This window comes from Amborella trichopoda, chromosome 13 (genome assembly GCF_054954075.1).
Source record: "Amborella trichopoda isolate Santa Cruz 75 chromosome 13, AtrichopodaSantaCruz75HAP2 v2.0, whole genome shotgun sequence".
Classification (NCBI taxonomy): domain Eukaryota; kingdom Viridiplantae; phylum Streptophyta; class Magnoliopsida; order Amborellales; family Amborellaceae; genus Amborella; species Amborella trichopoda.
The window spans coordinates 52,134,356-52,157,626 of NC_142348.1; the positions used below are offsets into that span (position 1 = coordinate 52,134,356).

At 35.4% G+C, this 23,271-nt stretch overlaps 1 protein-coding gene and 1 non-coding gene across 8 annotated transcripts; one reads left to right on the plus strand and one right to left on the minus strand.

The window, feature by feature from the left end:
* The first annotated feature begins 451 nt into the window (after positions 1-451).
* On the plus strand, positions 452-18,552 carry CHR1 (chromatin remodeling 1). Of its 7 annotated transcripts, none has more exons than XR_016048549.1 (16): positions 452-514; positions 741-830; positions 1,822-2,103; positions 2,299-2,388; positions 2,862-3,223; positions 3,336-3,522; positions 3,634-3,809; positions 13,002-13,505; positions 13,599-13,807; positions 13,983-14,078; positions 16,001-16,095; positions 16,217-16,336; positions 16,760-16,879; positions 17,140-17,238; positions 17,532-17,633; positions 18,003-18,552. XR_016048549.1 is itself a non-coding variant. In XM_088856995.1 (16 exons), exons 8-16 carry the CDS (start codon positions 13,459-13,461, stop codon positions 18,243-18,245), a joined length of 1,131 nt encoding a protein of 376 aa, XP_088713121.1. In that variant the 5' UTR covers positions 452-514; positions 741-830; positions 1,822-2,103; positions 2,299-2,388; positions 2,862-3,223; positions 3,336-3,522; positions 3,634-3,809; positions 13,436-13,458; the 3' UTR covers positions 18,246-18,552. The 7 variants fall into 7 exon arrangements, 4 of the variants coding, with proteins under 4 accessions (XP_088713121.1, XP_006856029.1, XP_088713122.1 ...); XR_016048548.1 differs by having other exon boundaries at positions 13,618-13,807; XM_088856995.1 differs by having other exon boundaries at positions 13,436-13,505.
* A 1,980-nt stretch (positions 18,553-20,532) lies between these two features.
* Positions 20,533-20,606, minus strand: TRNAE-UUC (transfer RNA glutamic acid (anticodon UUC)). The gene has a single exon. It is a non-coding gene; the product is annotated as a tRNA-Glu (tRNA).
* Positions 20,607-23,271: the final 2,665 nt, after the last annotated feature.

Here is a 23,271-nt window from a genome sequence, read left to right on the forward strand (position 1 = left end):
AGTGAATTTTTGGAGGTAGGCTATAATGTGATCGTTTAGAGCCTCGGCTCTATATAAACTTTTCCCTTATCTATATCAAGCCTTCCGATTTAGTTAAAATTCAAAAACAAAAAAATAGTTTTGCCATTTAGTTACATTTTTTTTTTTTTGGAAACTATCCGTTTGTCGACAGCCTGTGAGTATCATGCATGACCTAGTTCTCGATCAATCCGAAATTTTAATCGGACGGTCCAAATTTATAATTTCTCCCAAGGAGCCGATAATGACCGTCCATTTCAAACGACAAAGGCGCCCCAGCATTCCACTCATTAAAAAAAAGGAAATGACATAGTTGGCATTTACTTATTTGGAGGTTATTTCCGTACTTATCTTCTCTAACTATAAATTCTGAGTTCATTTTCCCGCCAATTTCGCAGCTTTAAGAGGAGAAACCCTAGTCCCACTTTCTTTCACTTCATTTCCGGTTTTCTCGCTCTATTCGTCTCCATTTACTGCAAAATTTTTTCAAAAACAGGTAAACTAACGATGACATGTCGTTTAAAGATCAGCTGATTCCTTGATATTTCGCATTTTATTTTATTTCCTTTTTTATGTTTTTGTTTTTCGGGTCATTTGGTTGGAATCGGGGGGTTGGAGGTGCAGAAACAAATGCGAGAGGGTCCATGATTTCGCCTGCATTTATTGTTTGTTTTAATCAATTTTTAAGTGGTTTAATGGTGATTTATTATTGTTTGTTTTAGGGTTTTTGCTATAAATAGGAGATGGATACAGAGCTGTCAATGAAGAATGAGACATCAAAGGATTCCCCAATATCTGTATTGGAAGACGAGGTTGGTCTTGATTGTTTATCATTCTTTAGGGGTCACATTTTTTGGTTTTTTTCTTTTTAGTTGTTTTTTCTCGTAGTTTAAATTTGCTATTATTTTGAGCCATTTTTCAGGCTGCATTTGGTGTATCTGTTTTTATATGATGCCTAGATTTATCATGCTTTTTTGATAGTGAAGCATTTTGAGCTTTTCATTTGATGCATTTGCTGTATTTATGGAGCATACTTGAACCATGTTTTCTTCCTATTGAATCATTTTTTAGGCCTACATTTGATGTGCTTGTCGCCCTTTTACAACAGACATTGTGCCTTGTTAAATTGTGCCGTTTTTTCCATATTCTATGTGGTATGTGCTCCATTTGTTATTTTGAATGGTTTTCTTCTCTAGAAAAATGGGTTTCTCCTGTGTTAATTTCTAGTAAATGGTAGAGAAATTTGTTTGCTATTTATTCATTTTCCCTAAAAGATGAGATGCGCAAAACAAACACATGGTTTGCATGGGTTGCTTTGTATCATTTTTCTTCTTTCTGATAGTTGCTGTATGATGCAAACTCGATGTGTACTCATCCATGTTTTTCGAAAGATTTTATTTTTCCTTGTTTCATGTAATTGATTTCATTATTTATCATTTAATATGTCAAGATTCTATATCCCATTTGCTTTAGAAATTAAATTGTTGTGTTGCACTTGTTTATTTTTAGATGGGGGGATTAGTGAGAACATGCTTGCGTGCGTTAGCTCAAAAGAGCAAAGGCAAGCAGTTATAAGAATGGATAATATTAGTCTGTTATTATTACTACGATTGATGTAAACGTTCTCTTTATCACCTTCCTTTTCATTTTGCATTGTTGAATTTTCTAATTAACGTTTATTCAAATTCAACTGTTGTTACTTATTTGAATTGGGTTCTGTTTTCTCTTTTTGAAAGTTTCAAGAACTAATTTGTAGGTAGGAAAAAAATGTTTGACTGAGCCTGCCCTTAATGAATTTTGCAGGGTTTATGCACAGGAGAAGTGAATCTTGCATGTGAGGGAGATGCTATTACATCACTATATGCAAAATTTGGGGATACAACTCTAATTTCGGAGGCTATGGTCAAAGAAGAGGCGGACTTACACAAGGCGAGAGAGAGCGAGGAAAACGAAGAAAAGAATAAGTCAAGGGAGCCTGGGGAATCAAGCCTATCAAGTTCCAAATTCAGTAAATTGGATGAGCTTCTTACACAAACCCAGCTCTACACTAACTTTCTGTTTGAAAAGATGGATGACATCACCTTTGTAATATCTCAATCCATTTATTTTTTCCTTTTTCCCATTATAAATAAAAAATGAAAAAGGGATATTATTAAGATTGCCAACAAAAGTTCACTATGGAAAAAAATTTTATTACACTTCTAAATAACATAGATACCCATGAGCACCAGCAATCCACTTGCTTGCATTGACTTCGTTGAATTTTTAATGACTCCACAGAATGGAGCCGTGACCACAACTGTAGAAACTGCTTCCTCAGGGAAGGGTGGAAGAGGAAAAAAGAGGAAGAAAGCTACTACATGCAATACTGTTAGTTTTCTTATTGATGTTTTGATTGAAATTTTTTGGAGCATGTGTGACTCTATCATTTAAGAACTAGCTGTTGTTTGAATTGTGTTCCAATTTAAGCTATTCATTGACGAAATTCATGGATACACACATACACGCACAATATATATCTTGCTGCTAACACAATAAATGGTATAAATGTAAAAACTCTGCTTATGGAGTAATTGCATAATCTGTTCTGTTCTAGTTCTTGGCTTGTCTGTTTGTCACACTCCCTTTATTAGATATTCTGGTCGTTTTCCTTTTCCAAGTCCATTTGGCATTCTTATACATTTTCAAGCTGTTTCTTTATGTCGTCTACTGAAGTGTGATTATTTGTTTGTGTGGTGTAAATTCTCAATCTACTTGTCTACTGCATGATCATCTACTTGTCTACTGCATGATCATGAGTATATCATGTCTTATGTGGGGAATGATTGTATTGTGACCATTAGAATAAAGCAAGGAAGGCTGTTAATTGCATGCTTGCAAGATCGCAAGATGAAAATGGTGATGAATCTCAGTTGACCAATGAGGCAAAAGCAGAGAAAGAGGCGCAAGCAGCAAGAGAGCAGGCAGAGATCGCGCCTTTGTTGACTGGTGGAAAGTTGAAGACTTACCAAGTGACAGGTGTAAAGTGGATGATTTCATTGTGGCAAAATGGACTCAATGGGATATTGGCCGATCAAATGGGCCTGGGAAAGACCATTCAGACGATCGGCCTTCTTACTCATTTGAAAGGGAAGGGTTTGGATGGTCCTTACATGATAATAGCTCCCCTTTCTACTCTGTCAAACTGGGTGAATGAGTTCTCTAGGTACCTTTATTTATGTTTCTTATTCTCTGGGCATGTCTTGTTGTGGACAGTTTTCTTATAAAATTTTAATTGAACAAGTAAAAAAAAATGACTCCGGATATCTGCTTTCTAGGTTTGCTCCCTCAATTAAGGCTATGGTGTACCACGGGGATAAGGACGAGAGGTTGCAGTTCAGAAAGAATCACATGCCAAGAAGCATAGGTCCTGATTTCCCCATCATTGTTACTTCTTATGAGATTGCAATGAACGACTCCAAATTTCTGTCTCACTTCACCTGGAAGTACGTTGTTGTTGATGAGGTACTTGTTTAAATTAAGATACCATTTTGACATTTATTTTGTTGGTTTCTGTGTTTCCTCACCAATGGCATGTTGGTACTCATACGTCTAACTAACAACCCTTTTCTCCAGGGTCACCGCTTGAAGAATATGAACTGCAAATTGCTCAGAGAGTTAAAACGAATACCAATTGAAAATAAGCTTCTTCTCACTGGAACTCCTTTACAGAACAATTTGGCAGAGCTTTGGTCTTTATTACACTTCATTCTTCCAGATATTTTTTCATCCTGTGAAGAATTTCAATCCTGGTATGTGTTATTTATTTGCATCTGCTAATTGCTAAATGATGATTTTATTGATACTTGCCAATATGATTATTTTGGGTATTTTTAACTTCAATATGAATGAAGGTAGGAATCCTAGATTGTAGGAGTGCCTTATCAAATTTTTTGAGGCTAGATTTATGGAGAAAGTGGAGCAAAAGCTTGAATGCAGAAGATTTTAAGTATTACTTCCATCCTTTGGAGTATGGTTGTTCGTGCGGTTGTTCCTTTAAGGAGAATCATGCTCTAGCATGAATATCATAAACAAATACTTTGCATGCATTGTACGTAGCTTAACTATTGGATGTTATTAAATTGATCGAGTCGAGTGAGTTTTCTTTCCCGGTGTCCCTCTCTGTTCTATATTTGAAGGCAGGCATTATTTTTTAAGAATGACACCTATATTGTTCCAGAAATAGAAAGATACATCTGCTCTTTCATTGATGTACTGAATTAACCATCTTTCAAATAATAATTCTTAATATTATTGGTTTTTAGTAGGCTTGCTCATGGGCATAGTATTGCTTCATGGTAATAATGAACCTGAGTATGTGAATCGGTCCAAATATAGGCTGCCTTTTTCTGTGTATGTGTGTTCTTATATTCATTCAATCTGTTTCTGGTGTTTTCGTGCGTATTAGTAGCTTAGGGAAATGCTTTTCTCTTTATGGATTCGTCTATATTTTAAATGTGGGCTTATTGCTTTGGAAATCTCAAGAAATCTTTCATTTTTTAATTGAAAAATATTTTGGACATGTTGTGTTGCTAACATGTACTTTGTGGACACCTTCAAGTTGTGTTTATGGAGATGTTCATTTTAGTATACTTCATTTCTTTCTTCATTAGTGCTCTATTTAAATTTATCAATTGAGGTTTTTTTGACAATGGTAACATAACTCACTTGATACCAAATTTATTCAACACCAAGTCACTGGAATGGTTGGGTTCCATCAAGAAAATTTGGGTTGTCGAACTAGATTGACCACGACTTGGTTGCCTTTGTTTTGTTCAGATTTGCAAATATACAACATTTGACAATATTTGCATTCCTTATTCTGTTGAATGGAATAATACTTAAAAGATTAATAGGTCTCCAGTGCTATGAAACTTCATATTAGTTTATGGTAAAAGTAACAAGTGGTGTGGGACACTATTAGGAAGAAAAATGGTTGAGCCACCAAGTTGTTGACCTCTAAAATTAAGACTCCTGCATTCAATGAAGAGAAACAGCTACATTCATACTGTTACCACTAGTCCTTGTCATTTACTGATCCCTGGCAGGTTCAAAAGAATAGCAGTTTGGTTAAAAACAACAACTGTTATAACCATTGTTGAAGAGCTTGAACATGGTGGTTGACTTAAGTAGCGCTTCATCTAATTCTACTCGATCTGAGTTGAACAGTAAGATCGGAAAAAATTGGCCTAGTTCAGAGTTTTCCTAACTTAAAAATAAAGCTGGAAAAAAAAACATAAACAATATCACGGGGGGAATTCTAACTTGGATCGTCTGCAAAGTAGAGCAGCACTTGTACCACTCCTCCAACTCTCACTTTGCGATAAAATGACAAAAATATATTTAGGAAAAAAATGGGTTAAATCCTTTTCCTCCAAGTGTAAATAAAGGTAAGTCAGCAACTTAAGTCGATTGGTGAGTTTCTATAAGTTGAAATCGAGCTTTTATTTACTGTTTAAAGCACTATTGGATCCAATTATTGTGATGTATAAAGCTAGGAGGGTTTTTAGACTTTAGAAGCATTCTGTCCAACAATTATTGGCCATTTTACTCAATAAAGTGGCGGTTATGTAAAGGTCTAGCACTCATAAAATCATCTTTTCAATATATTATGTAAGAACGGAGACAACATTTGTTATTTTAAAAAATGACAAAAATAATGTTATTTTTTATTTTATCTATTATAAGTAATCTATTTGTCAAATGTTTCCACTGTTATATCATTTTCTTTTGTGATTTTTCTATTTTGTTTTTATGTTCTACTACTCCATCTTTTCCATTTTGTGATTAAAAGTGCTTTTCTTGATATAACGATCATTTCTACTATAAAAACAAAGAGCAATACTTTTCCTTCACAATATGTATGTTTTTTGAACTTTGTCGGAGAGTAACAGACTTGTTGCAGTCTTCTTTAGCTAAGGAAGGCCTCTTCATGCTTTTGTTTGGAGTTGATTCTCTTTGGGGGAAGATGCTAAGTCTGAATTTTTGACCATTACCATTACATTAGCAATACACCTATCATCATTATCATCATTAGAGCCTTATCCCAACTATTTGGGATTGCTACATGAATCCTAATCTTCCATTCTGCTCTATCAAGGGCTGCACCCTCATTAAGACTATAAGTTCCCATATCTTTTTTTACTACTTCAATCCTTGTCCTTTTAACCCTTCTCTTTGCCCTTTTAGAGTCTTCTATTTGAATCAAATTGCACCTCCTAACAAGTGTTGTATTGGGTCTATGCTGTATATGGCCAGCCTATCTAAGTCTACTTTCCCTAATATTGTCGCCTAATGGAGCCATCCCTAAGTTCCCTTGAATATATTTATTTCTAATTCTATCTGTTCTTGTCTTGCACTCATCCATCTCAACATTCTCATCTCTGCTACACTTATCTTATGGTTATGTTGTTTCTTGAACGCCCAACATTCCATCCCACAAAGCAAAGAACTTCGCCTTCAACTTCATTGGTATGCAGTGATCACATAAAACTCCAGTTTCACATCTCCACTTTGCCCACCTAGCTCTAATTTTATGTGCGGCATCTTCCTCAATCTCTCTATTTTTTTGGATTATTAAACCAAGATATAGAAAATACTCTCTTTTAGGGATTTCGAAGCCATTAATATTAACTCTTTAATTATTACTAAACTTGCATTCTATACATTCTGGCTTAGTCCGACTATTTAAAAACCTTTAGATTTTCCAGAGCATTCTTCCAAAGTTCTAACTTTGCATTGATGCCACTTCTAGTCTCATCGATCAAAATTATGTAATCGGCAAACACATACACTACAATATCTTATCTTGCAGATGCCTAGTTAACTCTTCCATAACTTAAACAAAGAGATATGAGCTCAACGTTGACCCCTGATGTAGGCATATTGTCACCAAAAACCACTTGTATTTCCACTAGTATTCCACTCACCAGTTAATGTTTTTTCGTACATATCTCCCACCATATCAATATAGCATCTAAATACTCATTTTCTTTTCAACACTCACCAAATTAAATATCTAGGTACCCTATTGTAAGCTTTCTCTAAACAATGAAAACCATGTAGATATCATTTCTCTTATCTTTGAACTTCTCAATCAGTTGCCTAAGTAAGAAAATAACCTATATTGTTCCCCTGTTTGACATATAACCAAATTATTTTTTTGATACACTCATTTCATACCTTAGTCATTGCTAAAAAACTCTCCCAAAACTTCAAAGTGTGGCTTATAAGTTTGATCCCTTGATCACCATCATCATCATCGTCATCATCATCACCATGGCCTTTTTGCAATTAATTGGGGTTGGCTACACAAATCCTCGTCCACCATTTTGCTCTATTAAGGGTCATACCCTTAGTGAAGCCATAAGTTCGGAAGTTTGATCCCTTGATAGTTTTTACAATTCTGTATGTCTCTTTTGTTCTTGTAAATAGCTACCATAGTACTTTTCGTCCATTCTTATGGCTTTTTTTTTTTTTTTTGTTCTCGACACTTTGTTGAGCAACTTGGCTCACCAACATATGCCAATCTTCCCAATGCACTTCCAAACCTCTATCGGGATACCATGTGGTCTTAAAGCCTTTTTTATTTTCATCCTCCTCAAAAGCTTCTTTTACTTCGGATATCCTAATCTTGCAAATGTATCTATCACCTCCACCCTCATTTATCCCAAAAGTTTCCTCCTAGCGTTATATTTCCATTGTGTTTGTCATTTAGCAATTTTTGAAAATAAATTCTCCGCCTCTTGTTGACCTCGTCATCCTTCACCAAGACCATCCTCATTCGTACTGCATTTAATATTAGTCTAGATCCATTCCTCTCTTATTTTTGTTTTTTTGAATACATCTTTTTCAGCTTCTCCCTTCTTCTAAGTTTATTGTGTAAATTATCATATGCTTTAAGTTTAGCCAACCTTGCTATTTTCTTTGCATTTTTATATTCTTCTAAGTTTTGATCATTTTTATTAGTTTGCCAAGTTTTATAACGTTTGTCTTTCGTTAATGGCTTTTTGAACCTTGTTACTCAACCACCAAGTTTCTTTATCGGAATTTCTTTTTTCTCAAGCTTATCTTAACATTTTTTTTTGCCACTTTCTTAATACAGTCAGCCATCTCATTCTACATGACATTAACTTCGTGTTCATAATACTAATTTCCTTCTTTTACTAATTTATCCTTAAATAAGTCTATTTTCTCTTTTTTAAAATTTCACCACCAAGTTTTTGGACAGCTACTAATTTGGCTCATTCTCTTCCATCTCTTTATTGCTGACATCCAAAACCACGAGCTTATGTTGTGTGGTCAAATTCTATCTTGGGATAACCTTGCAATCTTTACATGATGGTCGATCTATCTTCTTAACTAAGAAAAAGTCTATCTGACTTTTATGTGATCCACTGTTGTAAGTTACTAAATATTCATCTCACTTTTTAAAGTAGGTTTTTGTTATTGCTAAGTTGTAGGCCATAACAAAATCTAGAATAGTCTCATCCATCTCAATTCTTTCCCAAAACTCTATTCCCATGTACCTTTTCATATTCTCTATTATCATTCCCTACATGACCATTTAAGTGCCCTCTTAAAAAAGTCCTCTCTTCATTTGGTATGTCTTGGACTAGTCCATCCATGTCCTCCCATAATTGTTTTTTAATTAAGTCCTTTAGTCATCTACCTGTGGCATATAAATACTAAGTATATTAATTATCTCCTCCCCTAATACATATTTAATTAATAGGAGCCTATTATTTACTCTCTTACATATTTAATGGAATCCAATTGTTTTGGATTAGCTTCTTTACTTGCGCTCGTCCAGAATATTGTGGGAACCCTTGCATGTTTTTTCTCTTCAAGCTGGCAGCGTTGTTGCACGTTGCTTCTGGGGAACGCCCTAGCTAACCCTTGCTCATTTCTCATTGTTCCTGGGCTTCGATACAACGTGTCCCTTATAGGGAACACCCTAGCATGAGCAGATAACGTAGATTCAGGATTTTTGAAAAGTTATGGCAAAGTTTTATGCTGTTTGCCTACCTAACACAGCCCTCCTGCTTTACCTGGGCTTGGGACCGGCGTTGACAGGAAGGGGCTTGGCAAAGGCGGAGTTTGTTTGAATTTATAACATCAGAAGATGCTTTTGCTTGAAATATGTTGATACTTCAGTGCCATTTGTTCGCTTTATTGAGAAGAAACTGTATGTGTTTTTTTCTTCGTTTATTGATGAATAAACAAATACTTACAACAATGTTGCTGTAAAAAGACTTAGAGAGTCACTAGTAAACCGACTGATCCATACTTCTCCCTTCTCTCTGATTCAAGGATAGACTTCTCTTGAATGTTGTATTGCAATAGCTAGACATGGTCTTTTTTTCATAGTAAACCACTGTACAAAACATGGTGGGCATCTTTGGGTTTCTTGCAATGATTCAAAAAGCGGACCGCCCAACGCCTAGGCGAAGGCGCATCGCCCAGGCCTAGGCAGCCAATCTGGACGGTTGATCCCTAAGCGGTTGTCTAGGCGGTACGGAACCTGCCTAGGTGGGCCCCAGCGCCCAGCCTTGGGCAGCTGCCCAGGGCTTATGTCCCGCCTATGGGTGGAAATTAATTTTATTAGGGGCAACTTTGGTCTTTTTTTATGTTTTTCAGGGCAAAAAATTAGGGTTTTAGATTCATCTGAACCTTAAAACTTGTTGGAGCCAATTTTAGAGAGAGAAAGCCCCCAAAAATCTAGTTTTTGGTGAATTTTTTAAGATCGAAGGGTTTATCAAAGTTAACAAAAATTGATCAAAACATCACCCATTGATATTAGATTTACTCTTTGATGTTTTGCAAAGTTATTAGGGGTTTTTTTTAGAAGATTTTAAGTATTTAGAAGCATCTTTGAGGTGAATGTTTGAAGATTGAGCAATCACACTCAAAGTAAGTGATTTTTTTTTATTGCGTTAGTAATTTGCATTATTTTTGAGATGTCTTCTTCGGGATCTAATATGAGTGGTGATTCCGGTTGGAAATATGGCTATAACCCAGATCTTAATGATAAAAATTGCATACGATGCAAGTCTTGTGAAAATGATATAAAAGGGGGCATAAACCGGTTCAAAAAACATCTTGCCGTTATGCCCCCTATAGCAGAGATTAGGTTTGGGGTTTGGGTCAATTTTGATGATGATGATAGTGATGAGAAAGAGGAAGGATGTCAAGAGGTTGAACAATCCATTGTTAAGGGAAATTGGAAGGGAATTGTAATTACTTCTGGTTTTGGGACTAAGAAGTCTCGGGTTAGAGGCTCTATGGATAGTTTTTTACCTCAGCCTGACCTTGAGGTTGCAGGAGAGAAAACAAAAAAGTAAACCACCATTGAAAATAAAATCAAGAAGGAAGAGAGAGATAGAGTTGCGTATTATCTTTCTACATGGTTTTATGAGGCGGGCATTCCTTTCAATACCCCTTGCTTAAGCAGCTTCTATACTGTAATAAAGGCGGTTGGCCAATTTGGCCTTGGGATGAAAGCCCAACCCCATATGAGCTTTCAGAACCGTTTTTTGAAACGACAGTGAGTGTCACGAAGGAAGCTGTAGAACTTAAGAAAGATGCATGGGCTCAGTGTGGGGTTTCTATTATGACCGATGCTTGGAGTGTTAGGAAAAGAAGAAGTCAAATGAATTTGCTTGTGAATTGTTCTGCAGGGACTGTCTTTTTGAGGTCTATTGATGCCTTTGATCATATCCATGATGCCTATTACATATTTCAAGTGATAGAGAAGGAAATCAAGGAGGTCGGGGAGCATCTTGTTGTACAGGTTGTCACAGACAATGCTGCTCCTAATGTTGCTGCATCTAATTTGTTGTGCATAGCTTATTCTAGAATCTTTTGGACACCATGTGCGACATATTGTATAGACCTCATGCTTGAGGCTCTTGGCGGTTTAACCGAGATAGCAGGTGCAGTAAAGAAGGCCAAGTTGGTTACAAATTTCATTTATAGCCACTATCTCACCCTCAACATGATGTGTAACTTTACAAAGAAGAAAGAGATTGTGAGCCTGAGGTCACGAGATTTGCGACCTGGTATTTATGCCTAGATAACATGCATTCAAGAAGAGTGCAGTTGAGGCAAATGTTTATCTCAAATGAGTGGAGAGCATGCAAGTGGTTTAAGGATCAGGTTAGGAAGATGGTGAGAGATGTTATACTTTCTAAGGCTTTTTGGAGAGGGGTGAAGGGCGTTATTAAGGTATTTTTTCCTCTTGTCAAAGTCCTTCGCATGGTTGATAGTGACAAGCCTTTTATGGGCTACATATATGATGCTATGGAGAGATGTAAAAGAGAGATGGCCCAAAATTTCAATGATGAAGAAACCCGCTACAAGCTTGTTTGGGAGATTATTGATGAAAAGTGGGATAGGCAGCTGCATCTGTCATTGCATGCAGTTGGTTATTATTTGAACCCAATTTTTTTTTATATTGACAAGGATATACAAACAAATGACACAATTATGAATGGATTTAATGAGTGTGTAGAGGTGCTAGTCACTGATTCTGATATGCAGGATATTATATGCGCTGATGAGTCGATAAATTACAAGTGCTCATTAAAGTCTTTTGGAAGTTCAATGGCGATAAGGCAAAGGGCCAAAATTGATCCAGGTATTAATAATGTTCTTAAGTTCATCAAGTTCAAGTAATTCTATTCTTTATTTATGATTTTATTCTATATCTTTGCCGCCCATTAGTGGAGCCAACATGGGTTTAGTTCTCCAAATTTACAAAAGTTGGCCATTTGGATCTTAAACCTAACCGCTTCTTCATCCGATTGTGAGCGCAATTGGAGTACTTTTGAAGGGGTAAGGCCGTAAGGGTAATTTGTATAATTTTATAAATAATACATGAACCATAGATATTAGATTTTAATTAATTTCATTTGATTTTGTTAGATTCATACAAAGAAAAGGAACATGCTTGAATCAAAGAGGCTCAATGACTTAGTCTATGTCAAGTACAATCGATTCTTGAAGGATAGGTTTGCTAAGAGAGATAAGAGAGACCTCATCAGATAAAAAAATATGGACCATGCTATGTAGTGGTTAGTTGATGATGATGTGGTCGAGGGGCATGAAGGATTGACATGGGACATGGTCATGGATGCTTCAGAGACATCATGCTACAGAGATCTTCTGCATAGAGAACAAGGATGGAGGAAGAGGAGGAAGAAGAGGCTCATTCAGAATAGACGGAGGAGGACGGGGACAACCAATATGTCGAGAAGGGTGACGTCTCCGTTGACTCCGATGAATATGATGTCAATGAAGCTGACTCAAGATTTTTTGATGATGAATAAATGATGAATGTTGATTGTTGAATAATTATTGAACTTTGAAGTTTGAACTTTGATTGAAGTATTGTGTATTGAACTATTGAAGATTCTTTTGACCCTTCAAGTATTACTTTCATAGTTTCATAATTCAATTTTGTTTTCTTCCTCATGGTAGTATACTGCAGTGCTGGTATGATACTATTTGATAATTTGGTTTGATAATTTGGTTGGTTGTAAATTTTAAGTTTTAATTGGATATGGAGTATGAACCGACATATGTATTATGGTTATGTTTATGGAGTGTGTGCTAAATGCTAATATATAGTATAATTTGAATTATATACTGCAATACATATAATTGATACTGACATAACTGCATTGCAGAATCCTTATTTGGATTCAATTGGGCCGCCCAGGTTTTGGACGCCTGCCTAAACGCTGGGCGGCCTGGACCTCCCAGGCCACCTAGGACCCGCCTAGCACTTTTTGAAACACTGGTTTCGTGCATTTTTTGATTATATCCCCTTGCCTTTTCTCTCATTTGAGAGATGGCTTTGGTTCTCTCTATTCAGGTTAGGGTTTTGCTCTTTGTTGTTGCACTGCTGTTGAAACTTGAAATTACTTAAATTTTTTATGTAGTTCCAAGTTTCCAACTTCTTCTTCATCACTTGTCTTTGTCACGGTTTTGAGAGACAGCTCTAGTCATCATGTCAACAAAATTACCGGCAACCCAGATAAGTGGTGCTCATATATCAGCATTCTAAATTATTCTACTTGGCTTATTTGTTGTGATGAATGCACCTTGGTTGAATTGTGGAAAATATGCATCCTGTTTAATATTTGCATGCATGTTATCCTTCTTAACTTTGACAATGCAATACCACTTTTGTTCACTTTACTAAAGAATTAACTGATTTCTGATCTCTCCAAATGTTTTTTTAGGTAAAATGGCTTTAGTGACATGATAAGTTGATGGCTGCACCGGCTTGTGTTTTAGAACTTGTTTTCTCCTGTATGCAGCATTTGGCATTATTGTTATCTTTCTGTTTGATTTTTTTTTGTTTCTTTTTTAGGTTTGATTGGTCTGGGAAGTCCAATGATGAGACTCAGCATGAAGAATCGGATGACAAATGGAGGGTTCATGTATGCTTTTATTTGGATTTCCACACAGTTTTACTCACTCCTAGTTCTGATGTGTCATAACTATTGGTCACTTCGTTTGAAATTTATATGTAGAGCCCAAACGGATTTGCAGGTGATATCAAAGTTGCACATGATCTTGCGACCATTTCTGCTTAGAAGGGTAAAGGAAAATGTTGAGCAGAATCTTCCCAAGAAGAAGGAAATAATTCTTTATGCTAATATGACTGAACACCAAAAGAATATCCAGAATCATTTAATCAACAAAACTCTTGAGGGCTATCTAATAGAGAAGGCATTCCATGGTAAGCTGGTTGTTGCTGTTGTTATTCTATGCTGTAATGTCAGTCTAGTCTAGGTAATGGAAAATATATGGATAAAGTGAATTTGAGAAGGCCATGTGAAAGCCTTTATTTATTTATTTATTTCTAGCAGTCTTTCTCCATATTCCTCATTAGCTTGTATATTATTGTAATGCAGCAAAGGGCTTTAGAGCAAAGCTGAGCAATTTAATGATCCAGCTTCGCAAGAACTGCAACCATCCTGACCTTCTGGAATCTGCATTTGATAACGATGGTATTGCTGATATTTGCAAATTTGTAATTGCTCACACCCATTTATGTTCGCCAGAAATATGGAGCACAGCTAACAATATATATTGAGAATAATAAATAAATTCCCTTGTTCATTTCTGAGCCCTTCATAAAATGTAAATTAAAAAAGAAAATTTCCAATTTGTTGATGCATATTAAGAATAGGTTGATTCAAAATTTTTTATTTTTTATTTTTATGTTTTATAGATGTGGGTATTAATTTTTATAATTTTAATTAGTGGTTGGTTCTTAGTAGTTAGACTTGGGATTATTTTACATTTAAAATTTAGTTAGTCACTTGGTTCCCTAGGTTTTAGTTGGGACTTGGGAGTAGATTACGTAGGTGCTAAGGAAGGTCTCATTATGATGGTGTAGATATCCTATGATGGTGGGGCTTGATACTATTTTTATGGGATTTAGTGATTCCTAGTTTATAGGATTTTGTAGAGAATATGTTGGCTAGAGACAGAATATTTCCTAGATTGGTGAATCTAGATGGAGAGAAAGTAGTTGTTTAAAGATAGAGAGCAGGGAGTCACGTGAAGTTTAAAAAAAAAACAAAAAAATTTAGGAAGATTTTTATGGTGCGTGATTTGAAAGATAGAGGATACTCTTTTATTTTATTCTTGATGGCATGTATCAAAGGGGGATAATGCCCATGAGAAACATTATGTTAAAGTGAAATTTCTTTTATGAAAAGAAAAGAGAGCTTCCTCTTCTCTTGTTTTACTTGTTGGTTTGATTTTTGCTGCATCATATGTGTAATTCTTATGATTTATTTGCTGACAAATATTGTCATCACCGGACCGGACTAGCCGGTCCAACTAGTTGGACTGCCTATTGGACCTCCAACCAGCTTGGTCAGCTAAAAAACTATATTTTGGAAACACATGTAATTTTGTTTTCTTCTTAATATATTTTTGGTGAATTGGACCAGACATTTCTCCAATTTATTGTCCAGTCATGTTCCAATAACATTGTTTGAAATTCGTCATAGACTGGCTTAGATAGAAAGAAGAGCCGGGGGGTGGAGGGGTGGAGCTAGAAAGAAGGTGAATAACCAGTAAAACGGTCTAATTACTGAAATGACTATTTTATCCTTGATCTCTAAAATAGTAATCTTTAAAATAAAAATTGGTATTTTTTTCCCTTGGCTGCTGTAGTTGCTCAACGACTGCCTTTTTAAAAGACGATCCACTTGGAAAAATGTATAATTAGCCATGTGTGCTTGATTTCCCAATTTCCCATGTTCAATGATTCCTGTGACGATCATTTCAAAGTGGTAAATATGTGAAATGATAATTGTTTTAATCTATGTGTATGCCAATGTAACTATGTATATGTGCATGTTTTCATGTGGTTATCTGACTCATTATTGAAGTGACCATATAACAAGTACTCATTGCTCATGGAAAACGCATGTACCCATGTTGGCTTAGTGCTGATAACTGTGGTTAGGAGTCGATCAGGGGCACTTGAATCCTAGTTGAGCGCATATCTTGGCTGATTGATAGCCAAGATGAGTGAATGCATGTTTTCTTTGTGCACTGTGCGCGCATATAACACAAACTTGTTCATTGAAACCACTCCATTTTCTGAAAGAATTTTTCCACATTTTTAAGCTGCTCGGTGGCTATCTTTCAGACAACAGAAAAGCAAACCTGCACTGGTAGCTGTGCTAGGCCCATGTACCTTATGGGTTTTAGTACTTGATGGTAACATTTTTTTTTTTGATGAAGTTAACTTGTACTTAATGGTAACATTAATTGGCAAAAATTCTGAAGCATCTTCGCTATGGTTTTCTACACTCAATGGTTATATGAATTGATAAATTATGGAGGTTATGTTGAAAACCTATTTGTATATTTGATAGTTTCTTCTTGCTTCCATTTATTTTTTGTGCAGTATTTTATCCTCCGGTGGAGAAATTGTTGGAACAGTGTGGCAAGTTCCGGCTACTAGATAGGATATTGTCACATCTACTTGCTCGAAGACACAAGGTATGGTTTTCAATAACTTTGGATCTTTCTAGAGATGCTGCTACTGATGGTTCTTGTTTTTTGATCAGTAAGTTATTGGCCCTGTTACTTAACTTGTTTTGAAACTCTGTGCTGTTATTAGGTGCTTATCTTTTCTCAGTGGACTAAGGTTCTAGACATTATCGAATACTTCCTCAGTGAGAAAGGGCTTAACACTTGCCGCATTGATGGAAGTATTAAATTAGCTGAAAGGCAACAGCAGGTAGCACAAAATAGAGTTTGTACACATTTCTTCACTTGCTATTGTTTTGGACTTTTTTTTTAGCCGCAAAAAGATGTTAAACATGTGCTTTTAGGAGAACAATTTGAATGTTATGCACCATGCGAAAATCTTGATCCTGTTGGTGATTCCTTTTTCTTGGAGGTCATCTGTATTATCTGATAATTGTCAGTTCATTGCATCTTGGAATATCTTTATTTGAGGAGGCACTTCTTAATTTTTATTCATCACCTTGAAGGGATTAATTTCTCAGCTTATGTATCTTTGCCTACTCATGTTTCCAAACTTCACTAAATTTGATATCGTAATATAAATGGATTTCCCTTATTGGTGGCTGCTTAATTGCCAAATAGATTCACTACAACTTGGCTTAAATGGTTCCTTTGCCATTTTTTGTACTTGCAGATAAAAGAATTCAATGATTTGGATAGTCAATGGAGTATATTTCTACTAAGCACTCGTGCTGGTGGGCTTGGCATCAACCTCACCGCAGCTGATACCTGCGTCATCTATGACAGTGATTGGGTGAGTTTCTCTATGTTTTTTATGCTGTTTTCTTCTGTATATATATGCTGACAATTTTTTACAGTTATTTTAACTATACTAACACAAATATACATTCATAAATTCTCAAGCTTATCTGCGCTTTTACATTTATATTTATCTGTGAAGTACTTTTTAACCGTTATTTTTACTAGATAAATGTGTCTTATTGATGGGTTATTTACATAAATATACAGCCAGCATCGTTGTGAAACTGACAATGTGATGTGTATGATATGTAGAATCCTCAAATAGATTTGCAAGCCATGGATCGGTGTCATAGGATTGGGCAAACTAAGCCTGTTCATGTGTACAGGTTAGCAACCTCGCACTCGGTCGAGGTATGTCTCTTGCACCGTCATGCGTTTAGTGATTAAAATAATGCTGACTTGCGCTTGGACTGCACAGAGTCGCACTAGGACCCAGCAGGATGCTGGGACCTGCTCTGGATGAGACTGACATGTGTCCGTAATTGTTATGTATTTTTATTTTGAGACTTTGCAAGTCTGATGGTCTGACTTGGGACCATGGCAAGTCCAAGCCCGAGTCTGTATTTTTAAACACTGGTTATATGGTACTGTGTATATTATTGTTTTGTTTTTGCTTTGTAAGCCTTTGGTTGCTTGGTTATTAGGGCCGCATGTTGAAGAGAGCTTCTGCCAAGTTGAAGCTGGAGAACTTGGTTATTGAGAAGGGGCAGTTTCAGCAAGAAAGAACAAAGCCTGCTGTATTACCGGTCAGTCCAATTTCTCCAATCTTCTATTACTACAAAATTGATAATTGCAAGCAAAAAAACTTCTTCATGTGAAGCCGAAAATTCTTCTAGACTTTGTTACATGGGTTGTCATGTCGTTTCTGGCAAATATTTACATTTCTTGAATGTTCTCACCAGTAGCAAAAAGAACTGGAATTTTAGGTTTGTGTTTTGATGGTACCAATACATCTTTCTCTCTCTCTCTCTCTCACACACACACACATAGTGCAGCCAACAAATATATATCTCCCTAAACCTGTGCACTCTTTGTGATACTATCTCTATGATCCTTAACTATGAATAAATACAATATCTCTAATTTTTACGTGGTTATTTGATGGGCAATTCCAGGATGAAGATCTATTGGCCTTGCTGAAAGAAGAGGAGGATGAGGAAGATAAACTTGTGCAGACAGATATAAGTGAGGAGGACTTACTGAGGGTCTTAGATAGAAGTGATATGGTGGACACTCCAGAGAACAATGATGCAAAATCCACTATTCCTCTTCGTGGACCTGGCTGGGAAGTGGTAGCTAAACAAGTTGGAAGCATGCTGTCATCTTTTGGTGATAACACCAAGCAAGCATCGAGTTAAACTGCTTTTTGGCCTGTCATATTGGTGCTTAAGTTTTTCTTTATTGGTTTATGTAATAGCATCCAAATTTTGTACAAGACTTTGCAGATGGCTTGGGTGCCTCTTTGTATGCTCTCTCCCTCTCCATCTCTCGCTCTCTCCCTCTCCATGTCTCTCAATCTCTTGAGGACGCAAGAATCTATGGTGCGGGTTGTGCTATAACAGTGCTACGAGGCACAAGTTTTGTATAGTTGTCTGGTGGAGATCAAACAAACAGTACTAACTATATTCACCGCTCCTAAATGCATGGACTTTCTCTTACTACCAATTGTGTCAGTTTCTGGAGGTTATCTTTCTTGAATTTCTCTCCACCCATTGTAGATTGAGGTGTTGAGGTCATCTTTCTTGAGTTTACTATCTGTCTCTGCTGATATTTTGGAAATATATCGATACCCGTAGGAGATTGACTATTTAACAATGTACCCACTTCTTTTACTTTTATTTCAAAATGCCTATAAAAAACACAACTATGGGTTGGAATTGTTTCAAATGTGTGAATTGTTCGATTCATCACTAAACTTTCCTTACTTTTTGGACATTTTTTTGCTTAAATAGATGCCTCACACTTGTATCAAAAAACAAGGAAAAGACAAAAAGAAAAATGAATTGACTAAATATTGATTTGATATATCTTTGAAAGATTTTGTAGAAAAATTGGGTAGACTTGTGCTATTTTATAGTATGCACAATATTTTGAATAGATTTAATTTATTTAATTTCTATTGATGAAAAAATGGTTTAAGAAAGGGGGATGATGGTTCACGTAGCTTCTATAATGTTGATGACCCATTTATAAAATGGATGATTAAGATCTCTTACCCCACAAGTTGCCTTTGATCGACGGTTTATGTTCAATCTCACAAGAAGAGGCAAGCCAAATAAAACCTTAAGAAGCCGTAATCTTATTCAATGTCTATAAAAAAGGATTGTCTCTACCAAGAAATCTACACACCTTATCTTTCTAGCTCTCTCTCTTAAGAAAGTTTATTTCTGTCATGTTTGATTTCTCTCCCACATTGTGAAAGAACCTAAGGGTTTGGGTTATACCGTTCTCTCATATCTCTCAAATATGAATTTATGGCTACGGGTTTTAGGGTTTAGCAAAAAGAGAATCCATCTCGCTCGAACTAGGTTGCTAAGAGAATTCACTTAGGGTTTGAGTTTGTGATTAAATGGGTTCATGTTCTATTGGTGTGGCTTGGCCGAAATTTGTTTTCCCGGTTCAAGATTGAAGCTAGACCGTTGATCCCGTGCCATCGGATGATGGTGACTTGGCGTGGGGTGTAATAAGTCCGATTGAGGTAATCTCTGACACTTTTCCTTTTGTTTCTTGCAATATTATCTTTTATTCTCAAGCATAGTGCATAGTTTTTTCAATGAGATCAAGTTGTTAAAATCTTGATTTTATTGTTATGTTGATTTTATTTTGAAATTTATTTTATTATAATAAAGACCACATGTTAGTGATTTTTTGCCAAAAAAAAAGGTGAAGAAAAAAAAAAAAAATGTATTCCCTCATAAATGTTCACATAGGTATTTCTTTCAGCTAGCCCTATCCAACAATTTTCCAATTCAAAATGGTCCCTAGGCTCCAGTTCAGCTTTTTTTAAACTAAGGCTCCATTTGGGATATTTTCTAAACTAGAGATGTATGCGATTACGTCGTCACCCACTTAGAGGGTCGTGATGAAAATATTTTCTTTTAAAAAGTGAAAAAGTTTTTAAACTAGAGAATGCATGTGATTATGTCGTCACCCACTTAGAGGGTGGTGATAAAAATATTTTCATTTAAAAATTGAAGAGGATGGTGATGAAAATATTTTTATGAAATTTTTTTTTTATAAAAGTTAAACAGTTTTTAAACATGAGAATGTATGTCATTACGTCGTCACCCACTTAGAGGGTGGTGATGAAAATATTTTTAAAACATGGAGTGCGGGGATGAAAAATATTTTAAAACTTAGAGGGTGGTGATGAAAATATTTTTAAGACTTAGAGGGTGGTAATGAAAATAATTTTTTTTTAAAAGTTCGAGGGTGGTGATGAAAATATTTTTAAGGTTTAGAGGGTGGTGATGAATATATTTTTTTCTGAAAAAAAGACTTCGAGCGTGAAAGTGATAAGGTTTTTTTGTTTTTTTAAGACTTAAAGGTGAAGGTGAAAAGGTGATAAGGTTTCTTTTTTTTTTTAAGACTTAAAGGTAAGTGAAAAGGTCATAAGGTTTTTTATTTTTAAAAGTGTAAAAAAAATTCCATTGCCGGGATTTGAACCCGGGTCGCCTGGGTGAAAGCCAGATATCCTAACCGGACTAGACGACAATGGACCTGTTATGTAAATGTGACCGTTTTATAATCTTTTTAAATTGTTAGCCTTACTCTCTATCCCGCCCTTCCACTAAACGCATAACTCTATTCCATAAGACTGTACAGTATACTTCTCAGGCTATCTAGGCCGTCAGTTTATGATGCCAATGTACTATTTTTTTTAACCCGAAAGGAGATGCTTTTTATGTGGCCCCATCCACATATATAATATGTGTGAGCCCTACTCTAAGCCGACAGATACGAGTAATGGTTTAGATGGTTTGAGTCATAATGTCTCAAGCTAGCTTTTAATCGTTAGATCTTGATCAAATGACTTACAGTTTTTTATTTTTTTTATTTTTGTTCTACAAATAAATTTTGAAATGAAATTTGGAGCATGTATAGATCTGATAGGGGTACCAAAGATAAAAATAATAATAAACTATTTTCGTAGATAAAAAATTATTAAAATACTTTTGAAATTTTAGGAGTATTTTGGTTATTATTTTTACATTTTATTTTTATTTTTACATTTTATTTTATTTTTAATTTTTTTTAGGTTCGAGCTCGAGATGATCAATTGGAAGGCTTTCTAACTTCGAAACACTCTTTTCTACAAGAATTTTGAAGTGCATTTTACTTCTATAATGTAAGTTTGAGTTTTTATTATAAAAAATTACAACCTTACATGAACCTTTTCCAATAACAATTATTCATATATCACCTTCTAATAGGAAAAAACTTTATGTAACGTTGAAACTTTAAAATGTAGAATTAAAGATACACCTCAAAAATCCATCGGAAAAAGTTGTTTTAATGTTAAAAAGTCCTTTAATGGATCATCTCGACATCTAGACATCTGAATATGAAAAAAAGAAGAAAAAAATATTTTGAGTCAAAAAAATAATGCATATTGCAACACATTATCTAGACCGCCCATTTTTAAGATTTTCATATGTTTATAGATCTATCTGATTTTAACCATTTTTTGTAGCTTAAAATTTTATAATTAGATATGAAAATAGATTTGAAGATAATCTTAAAAAACTTTTACTACAATTACATTTTATGATAAAATTTGGAGATGTTATGATAAAATTTGGAGGTGCGCTTTAATTGGCGTGTTTAAAGTTGCAACCTTATAGATACCACACCCATTCAAATATATTGAACCGCATGTAATGATAGAGATATATGGCATCCGGTTGAGGTAGGACTCTATGACAGGAATTATAGGGCAGGTGGCCCTAAGGCAGATTCCACCAAATGAGAAATCACAATAATTAACTCCAAATTTTATTCAATAATTGTTATCAATAATTTGAATGTACAAAAACAAAATCTAATAGGAAAAGGGAATCCTTTATTTACGAAATACCATATTTTTTGAGTAAATATTTTTTTATGCACGTGCAATTAAAAGGAGATTACGTTTCGAAATTTATTAACTCCACTGTGAACCTCATTCCTAATCAATGGTTTATCCTTTTAGGGGTGGTAACCCGCCGGACCCAGATCCCATTGATCCGAAGTTAAGGGACTTGGATCCGAGAATATAATATGGGATCTAAACCCGACTCAAAAATTAAAATATTCATATATTTAAATATATTTTAATATATTTCATAAATTGGAATTTGAAAATATAACGTGGGATCAGGTCTCGAATAGTGTTTGGGTCCAAGATTTAGATCCAAATCCAACCCACTTAGACCAGTTTTTGGACTCATACCTAGACCTGGATTGGGTCTAATCATCAGGGCCTTGGTTGGGTCTAGGTCTATTGCCACCGCTAACTGATTTTTTGTGAATTTAAAAAATAAAAATTTAATTTTTAAAATCTTGAGATTGTAGAAAATGGAAAGATTGTTTAGGCAATCACCTCGACCAAGTGACTTGGCCATTGGAAGAGGCAAGTTACTCGATTGAGTTTGAGTAGACTTGGCCGAGTCCTTTACATGGCCAAAAAGCCCTTAAAAAAAAAAAAAAAAAAAAAGTTCGACGGTAAGATTTTTTATGCAATGTACCAGTGTCCTTTTCATTAGAGAATTTAGATGTGACACAATCCATTTGAGAAAATTTACGTGTGGCACCAATAAACGATAAGATGAGAGAGAGTAAATTTAGGTGGGCTGACCTTGTGTGGCGCCGACCAAGTACAACACCTGTTCGGATGTGCAAATTAATTCAAATTGCTAAGACTTAAAAAGGCAAGGGATAGGCCCAAAAAAAGATGTAGTTAGAAGTAGTTCAGAAAGATATGGGGACTTATGGGCTCATTGAGGATATTGTCTCTAATAAAGAATGAGAGACCAAGATTCATTTAGTTGGCCCCCTAATTAATTGGAAAAATGCTATAATGATGATGGTGAACCATATCCTTTACATTTTTTTGATGGTTTTTGAAACTTTTTTACATACACTGAGATATTTACAATTCTATGGGAGAGGTTGAGTTATTGGCTCGATTCCAAGTAGACTCGGGCAAGTCCAATAATACCAGTGAAAACATGAGGTCGGCACAATTATCCAGTCTAACTCGAAAATCGGTCATCCCATGCCGATTCTATCAATATAATAGGACATCGTTTGGGTCTAGAAGAAAACCGACGATGTGCTACAGTAAAATGATATTTTGCTATAGTAAAAATGCTGTTTGCTATAATAAAACATAGTAAAAATTCT